At 44.3% G+C, this 8,720-nt stretch overlaps 1 protein-coding gene across 1 annotated transcript in view; it reads right to left on the reverse strand.

Annotated features, from left to right (window-relative positions):
* Positions 1-206: 206 nt before the first annotated feature.
* The window catches only part of scarb2a (scavenger receptor class B, member 2a), a 21,296-nt gene continuing 12,782 nt past the window's right edge, over positions 207-8,720 (reverse strand). The window contains exons 8-13 of the mRNA XM_019885610.1: positions 5,771-5,889; positions 5,176-5,249; positions 5,055-5,106; positions 4,816-4,968; positions 3,669-3,716; positions 207-2,349 (exon numbers count right to left, since the gene is read on the reverse strand). Of these exons, the coding sequence (XP_019741169.1) occupies positions 2,218-2,349; positions 3,669-3,716; positions 4,816-4,968; positions 5,055-5,106; positions 5,176-5,249; positions 5,771-5,889 (578 nt within the window). The 3' untranslated portion in view covers positions 207-2,217. The remainder of the gene's footprint in view (positions 2,350-3,668; positions 3,717-4,815; positions 4,969-5,054; positions 5,107-5,175; positions 5,250-5,770; positions 5,890-8,720) is intronic.

The raw sequence follows: 8,720 nt of genomic DNA on the forward strand, positions 1-8,720 counted from the left end.
TGGGGGTGGGGGGGCGAATACGGTAGGCGGTATCGGTTTTGTGGCACAGAGGAGCTCAACAGGGATGTCTTTGGTCACAGGTGGTGGGCGGAAGTCGGCTCTCCGAAAGGGACGTTTGCCACGTGAAAGGCCGCGCAAACACGCAAACGTGGGAATTAGCCGAACCGACAAATCCATTAAAATATACAAAACCGCCCCATATTTTTACACGCGTTACACGTCGGGTTCTCTTTTGAAAGGCTGCGTTTCAAACGGTTCACCATCATTTGCCAACCTATCCCGATTCCCCATGAGATGCTCTTTTCGTCGTTTGCCCGCAGTGGAAACAAAACAGCAGATCTGACCCACAACGGCGCGAAATGAACTGGACCACTGGACCGCTTAACACTGATCCACAAAAAAATAATATATCTATAAAGTTTGGCTCGGTACAGTGCATTTCGTGTTACCGTTGGAAAATAAAATAAACCGTCCCACTCTTGAGAACCGTTTCGTTGGATTGCCAGGCAGATGGGGATCAAAGGTGGGCTGAAAGTCACCCAAAATTATGCTTGACAGTATGCCAGGCGTTTTTTTTTTTTGTGGCTTCCATTGCAAAGGGTATCCGACTACAATACATTTGTTATGTAGCTGAACCGAAGTGGAAGACAGCAACGTGAACTGGATCACTTGATATCCATGCATACGTGACATAAGGAGAAAAAAAAAAGTTCCGCTGGTTTGGTTCAATGCAGTTCGCAATTTTTTTCTTTTCGTTTGCCGTCCCATCGTGAAAAGTCCCAAAGCATTTTCGAAGTGAATCGGAGATGTGTCATCCCACCACTTTTGCTCATTTCATTAAACGGTTTGGCAAATTGTCACTTCCACATTGCGATAAAATTTCGATTCCTTATGTGATGTTCTGTCCCACGGCTAACGACGGTCACGAGAGATCATTTATCCACTCATGCGTGACCTGATGCGCTTATCCTTGCGAGAGTCATCGGGAGATAATTTAGCGTGTGGCATTTCTCTCATAAACTGAACCGGGCCAAACCAGTGGAAACTTTATGAAAAAGTTTCATAAATGTAACTTTTTGTTTTTCCTCGTTGGCTTTTAGGCTCTCAAACAAACAAACAAAAAAAAGGTTGACTCGAACAGGACTCATCGGAACATCCACAGGTTCATGGCCACAAAAACACACACCAAAAAAAAAAAAAAAAAAAAGGATTTGAAATGTTGTGTACAGACGGACCACCGACTTGCAGAAATCACAAAAACACTTGACACACACAGAAGAAAAAAAAAATACATGCAGGGCACATTTTCCAGGCAAAAAGTTTTCGTGTGTCGGATGTATATATTTTTTTGTTGTTCTTTTTTGTTTTGAAATGATAAGACAACGAGTGATTCAAGTGCTGCGTTTTGCGCAGTCACACCGACAGCGTCTTTTGACTCTTGACGAAAAACGAACGTCGACCCCGTTGGCTCGCTGAGGATTGCTCCTGGTCTCTTTTGTGCTTGAGTAACAGTGTAGACGTGCAAACCGTCATGGCGGTAAGGCAGAGAAAGCGAGTTCGAGTCTCCCTTGTAAGTTCCGCAGGTGATTTTTGTTGTTGTTGTTCCCCATTGAAAAAGAAAAAAAAAAAAGCTTTGATGAGCTACAGGCGGGGAATAAACCGAGCAGCTAGGAAATGTATTTAGTTACAACGGGGATGGGGGAAAAAACTGGTGCGGAGACACTTTCACAACCAGCTAGTGTGTGAAACAAAAGGCAAAAATGACTAAATTGGCTCAGTCTTTTTTTTTTTTTTTTAACCTAATACTTTTGTTAATACGACAAGGCGTTTTGCCACTGGTGGGACGGTGCATCCGTGTTGAAATGACAACCATTTTGGCCAAGGGAGGGGGAGAGGAGGGGGTGGGGGGGGGTAACAGCCCCGGTCAAGTCCTTCATCTTTGGAGTCAACCAGGAGAGGAAGAGGAAGTCTCTCCTGGTTGACTCGGCGTTGCGGGGTGGGGTGGATTAGATAGTCCCAAATGGCTGAGGGAGAGTTCCCAATCCAACGCAATAGTAAACCCACTTCCCCTCAGCCACTCGTGGTAACATGACCCCCTCCCCTCACCTCCCCCATACTGTGCACTGCTCCCTCAACCCCCTTCCTGAGCTCCAGGCTAGTGGTCGAAAGAGTCAGGGGGGGTTGGGGGGGGGCAGTGGGGTGGTGGTTGATCGCGGATCAACACTTTTGGGCCTCCACTGGAGACATGGCGATGTAGGAGCCGTTCCTCATAGGCTGGCCGGCGGGAGCCTCGGGCGACTCGTCCGTCTTGTCGCTGACCTGCGTGTACGCAGTCTCGTCTTTGGCCGTCTGCGGCGGATCGATCAGGAGAAGAAGAAATAAAAAAAAAATTAAAAAAAGGAGATTAGTGTCAGATGGTAATGAGACTTGATTTTTTTTTTACAGTGGCGCACACGAGTTGTGAAACACAGCGATGACATCATCAGGAAGCTGATGACGAGTCGACAAAAGTTGATTATCTTAGTGTCGACTACAAAATAATTTGAAGTCGTTCTACCTCTTGACATGTCCACCAAATTTAGTGTCAATCGTGGGTCGACTTCTATCCCTCCAAAATATAAAACTTCTTGAAAAATAGACAACATTTTGTGGAAGTATAAGATTTTTTGAAAAGATACTTTTTACTTATTTTTGTGGAAATATACAATTTTTTCCCCCAGAATATTTAAAAATACTTTAAAAAAGGCTTTCTGAAAACACACATCACTTTTCAAAAATGAAAACATAAATGTCACAGATCAAGAAAAAAAAATCAGGTGAGCATGTCTATTGGTAGAACCTTGGACGTTCAAAATGAGTTTTTGAAATGTTGACATTGAAACAACCTCTTAAAACTGTATTTCCTCAGAAATGACCATTTATTGTATTTAAAGTGAGCACACGAGGCGTCGAGCGGGGAGAAGGAATTTAGTCGGAGGGGAGCCCACTTGTTGTTCTCAACTCATTTTAAAATAGCATTTTTCAAGTATCGGATTGTGACTGAAATTTGGATGGTACTTATTTTTGTAGTTTTACTGCAACAAAATCAATTTGGAATAAAAAAAAAAAATGTCGACATGCCATGGAGAGCGGCACTTTCTCCTTATAAATAATGAATCTTCATGAAAATAATATACAATACATACAAAATAAAACAATACAAAAAAAATTAAACTTCGATATTATTTCAATAAAAATATCCAGTGAGTTTCAAACCGAATCACAAGGACAAATGTCTATTTTTTAATGTGCAATGACGAATATGCAAATACAAAACTGCCAAGAATGTTTACGTGTTTTGGTTCTGGTTAGCGACCCAAGCCGAATGTTAATGGCAAAGTCAGCCAACAGAGACAAACTATTGTGTTGTTCTTTTGTTTTTTGTTTTTTACCCCCACAACTGAACGATGCAACACTATTTGAGGAAATACGGTAAATATGGAGCACTTGGGACAAAAGCAACAGCAGCATAAAATGCAGGCCACCCGACTAAATAAGGCAAATTTGCACTGCGTAACCAAACAATTAAGACCCAAATAGGAACGAAATGATACTCAAGCGAACCAACAAAATGGAAAAAACACGAAAGAACAGCAAACAAGGAAACCCAAATGGAAAAAAAGACTTACAGCAAAAGAATGAAAAGCCTCAGTAAAATCAATGCGTTTTACTTCGTTCTAAAACAGAAAAAGGGGAAAAAAGGGGGGAGGGTTACAGAAAATTTAAACAACAGGGTTAATACAACAACAAAAGTGCTTCACATGGCAATTAAGCATCTTCAACAGTTTCCATCGTGCTAAGCTAAGCTAGCGAATCTGCATTTGGAGAAACGGCTTTCAACAAATACAAGATTTGAAGTTTGAAGTTGTTTTAGTTAGCTTAGCGTGCTTAGCTTAGCGTGCGTAGCTTTCAAACGATGACAAACGGCACATTCAAAATGCACTCGGCGAATGTCGCTGAAGCTAGCCGTCCAGACGCTAGGCTAATAGGTTCTCAACTGTTTGAAAAATGTGACTCCCGCTTCTTAAAAAAAAAAGTCACTTTAGAGCCGAGTGTAGCATTTGTTTTAGCATAACAACACTAAAAATCCAGCAGGGATCCTGCCAGCTAACAGATGACTGGATCATTCTTGCTATTGGGTTAAAGCTCAGGCGGTGTTTGTACGGGGGGGCGGGACTTACCTTCTTCTGGCGGTTTCGGCAGAACAGGACCACCAGGACCAGCAGCAGGATGAGGCCCATGCCCACGATAAGCAAGGGGAAGTTGGACACCACGGTAACGATTAGCAACAGCGTCCTCATCTGGGAGGCAGAGTCGTCGTCAACCGTGGCCGTCTACTCGAGAAAAAAAAAAAGGATGTTATGGATGTTGCGGTTCAAAATGAACAGGTTGGCTGCGTTTCTGCTGCGGTCCTTCTCACCTCATTGACGTACATGATGGGGAAAATGGTCTCGTTGAGGAACTAGTTAGCTTAGCGTGCTTAGCTTAGCGTGCGTAGCTTTCAAACGATGACAAACGGCACATTCAAAATGCAACTGTTACTCTCGGCGAATGTCGCTGAAGCTAGCCGTCCAGACGCTAGGCTAATAGGTTCTCAACTGTTTGAAAAATGTGACTCCCGCTTCTTAAAAAAAAAAGTCACTTTAGAGCCGAGTGTAGCATTTGTTTTAGCATAACAACACTAAAAATCCAGCAGGGATCCTGCCAGCTAACAGATGACTGGATCATTCTTGCTATTGGGTTAAAGCTCAGGCGGGGTTTGTACGGGGGACTTACCTTCTTCTGGCGGTTTCGGCAGAATAGGACCACCAGGACCAGCAGCAGGATGAGGCCCATGCCCACGATAAGCAAGGGGAAGTTGGACACCACGGTAACGATTAGCAGCAGCGTCCTCATCTGGGAGGCAGAGTCGTCGTCAACCGTGGCCGTCTACTCGAGAAAAAAAAAAAGGATGTTATGGATGTTGCGGTTCAAAATGAACAGGTTGGCTGCGTTTCTGCTGCGGTCCTTCTCACCTCATTGACGTACATGATGGGGAAAATGGTCTCGTTGAGGAACTTGGTGTCACTGTGAGATGGGAGGTGACACAATTAGCGACGGGCCAAGCTTGGAAAATCATTCCACAAATGGACTTACGGGAAGCCCGTCACTCTCTTCAGGATGATGTTGAGCTGAGCGCGCTTGCATGCCCGGATGGGGACGCCGGTGGTCTGTAAACACAATACACAAGATTAAACACAGAACTGATATGTTTCTGTGCTACAAGATCTTAATTGCGCATTGATAGATCTTTAGATCCCTCGCTGCTAAAATCAGCTACTTCACAAAGAGCTGTTTAAAAAAAAGTAATTGTGATTTCAGAGCTCAGTATGAATGAATGTAAGCAAATTAACAGTGCTCAAAACCGAGCTGCTGTCCAAGTATTTTTTTTTCCCCATTTTTTAGTGGACAGATATTGACCGCTATAATATAATTATGTATATAGCAATGGCATGCCTATATATTGGTTTCTCAAATATATTTTGGACCAGAGTACAATTTTTCTGTTAAACGTGCCAACGTTTCTAGCATGCTCATGGCAACCATGAATTTTAGAGCAGAGTGTCAGTGAATTTGTTGATTTAAAACCAATCCAGTTATTTGACTTCAGGTGCGAGGTTAACAGCCTAGCCTGCTTCAACGGAACCATAAAGTGTAAAGTTGTAACTGCAAGCTCGAGAACGATCCGTACCGGCTGCAGGTCAAGGTAGGTCTCGTGCTCCTCCTTGTTTGGATTGAGGCCTTCGATGGCATTGATGTACTTTGGGTCGGCCTGGTAGAAGTGCGGGAAAGACACCACGATGGGGGCACCTTGAGGCGGGGCACAAAAGCAACACAAACAAATAAATGGCCACTCCTAAACTCCGCGAGGTAGATAAGAAGGAACGTGAGATAAAGACTGTGTTTGTGTAGCTATAATTGATGTACAGCTATAGATAGCGCTGGCATGTGTTTTAAATGACATGTTGACATGGTTAACACAAACATCCAGAGTCCACAATGGATACGCGGATTCTTTTAAGCAGAGATTGGAAAATAACCTTTATACTCAAAATCACTTGACACTCCTAACGCACTCAAAAAGAAATGCATCAGACCATAAGGCAAAAAAAAAAAAAAAAAAGCACAAGAGGAAATAAAATCCTGGAAAAAAGCCCCATCCAAGGATTTGTGACCACATCAACAAAGCCAATACCCACAAACGGAGAAGACTGGAAACAATAGTTTGCTCCTGGGTCGGCTGACCTTAACAACCCGGAACGATAACCCAAAGAACTGCAGGCCTCACTGACTTGGAGAAATATTTTTTCAACTGATGAGACAAATGCTGTCACATACAACTAGCGTAAAAAACACAGCATTTGATAAAAAGAACATTCTGTTAAGTGTCAGGCACTGGGGGCAGTGTGATGCTATGGGCCTGCTTTGCTCCTTCAGCACCTGGACGATCACACCTAGGGACAATTTAGAGTGTTCCATTACCCTGCCATGCATGTTTTTGGAGTGTGGGAAGAAACCGGAGTACCCGGAGAAAACCCACACCGGCACGGGGAGAATATGTAAACTTCACACAGGGAGGCCCGGAGGCGGAATCGTACCCTGCACCTCTGCACCGTGAGGCGGACGTGCTAACCAGTCGACCACCGTGCCGCTCCAGATTGAATGCAAAAAAATCCATAGAGTTTATTTCGTGGATCTAATTAAGCAGAGGGCCTTCGTTTTTTTTTTTTTTTTTTTTGCTAATCTTGGCAGCACAAGTGTCTGATAAGGGAATGTGGGAAGAAACCGGAGTACCCGGAGAAAACCCACGCCGGCACGGGGAGAATATGTAAACTTAACACAGGGAGGCCCGGAGGCGGAATCGAACCCTGCACCTCTGCACCGTAAGGCGGACGTGCTAACCAATCGACCACCGTGGCTCTCCAGATTGTAAATTGAATGCAAAAAATCCATAGAGTTTATTTAGTGGATCTAAGCAGTTAAAGGGCCTTCGTTTTTTTTTTTTTTTGCTAATCTTGGCAGCACAAGTGTCTGATAAGGAGGATGAATGGTTGAAGGAATGCAAACACCAGAGTCCAGAGGTGAGCGTGTGGAGTGTATGTCGAGGATGCTCCTCATGTTCTTATCACGGCAATGCCTCTCCACTCAACTCAAATACTCCAATCATTACAACACACACGCGCCTGGCACCGTTAATGATTCAACCGCACGGTCAAAAAAAAAAAAAAAAAAATCTAGCAGGAAATACCAGATTGCGCTGCCTGAGACGATCATTTCAGGGTAGCGGGCTGTGTGGAAGTGTTACCTTCTTTTCAAAAACTTAAGCGTCGACATATATTTGCAGGTCTGAACCAGATAAGATTCAGGTGTCGAAAAAGCAAAAATGTAAAGTGTGAATTAATTGCTTGACATGTGTTTTAAATGAACCAAGAGGGAACAGATCCAAATCGGGTGGCCGTTAAACCCACGCAGCGCGCTAATTTCAATCCAAATGGTGCTAACTTGCTTTCCTTCGCGTTCACGCAAATGTCAACGACTGCGGATAATGAACAACCTGTTTGGAGCTAATAATTGACAACGAAGGTATATTTGCAATGATGATTGACCGACATGAATTGCTTTGCTGACATTACGACCTTCACTTTGTTTTAATGGACAAAGTGTAAACAACCTCGACAATGAAAGATGGTGACTTGAATGTGACACCAAATTGTTGGGCTTTCCGTGGTTTGGCGTTCTTTTGTGCATAGTGCTGTTGTACTGGATGCCTTTGAAACCTCCAAATCGCTTCAGTCTTTGTGTGCCGCAACCAGTGAATTGCACTTTTCTCTCACCTTGTCGACACACGCTGACTTTGAGCACGCCGGTGCCCAGGCAGCGTCCGGCGGGCACGCAGAAGCCCTCGTTGGCCGGGTTGTCCACGGGGCTCATGAGCACGTCTTCGGGAGGCGCGAAGCGGTACGCCTGGATGCCTTTCACCTCCACGTCCTTCACGTAGGCCAGATGGATGGACCTGCGAAAAAGAAGCGGCACGCTCAGTTTGGTGAACCCTTCGCTCTCATCTCCAAAATGGCTTCATGTGTATCATTAGTTTCCAGGGTGTGTCCATTTTTCTGACACAAACTCCTTATCAGTCCCTGAAACACTCCGTACCTGTGATTCATGATCCCGTTGAATTCCCTTTAATTTATTTGGGTTCTTTGACGGGAAAACAAGGGCGGGGGAGGACACGATATTGGAGCACGCATACCTGCAGAGATCGGCGGCGAAGATGTAGAGCAGCTCGTTCCTGTTGATGAGCGGGTGGAAGACGGCGCCGTCCGTGCCGTTGATCATGTTGCTCTGGTTGGACGACCAAAATGTCATCTCCCTAGTCGCCGAGAGAAAGCCAAAAGTTGCGCGTTTAAGTCTTGAGTCGACACTAAACTCGGCCGTTCGCTGTTCCTCTGCTGTAATGAGTGATATGTCAACATTAGAAGGAACGTAAAATGTAGTCGGATTGAAATGAGCCGGTCATAATCAGGTGGCTAAATTTGTGATGAAACAGCTATGCCGTTACTTTGTTTTACTGTCACGTCATATGTATTTCCGAGTCAGATTGACACAAGTCGCTAAATTCACCGGCGAAGTTCAAATTACAA

Source organism: Hippocampus comes, unplaced genomic scaffold (assembly GCF_001891065.2).
Source record: "Hippocampus comes isolate QL1 unplaced genomic scaffold, H_comes_QL1_v1.1 scaffold78, whole genome shotgun sequence".
NCBI lineage: Eukaryota > Metazoa > Chordata > Actinopteri > Syngnathiformes > Syngnathidae > Hippocampus > Hippocampus comes.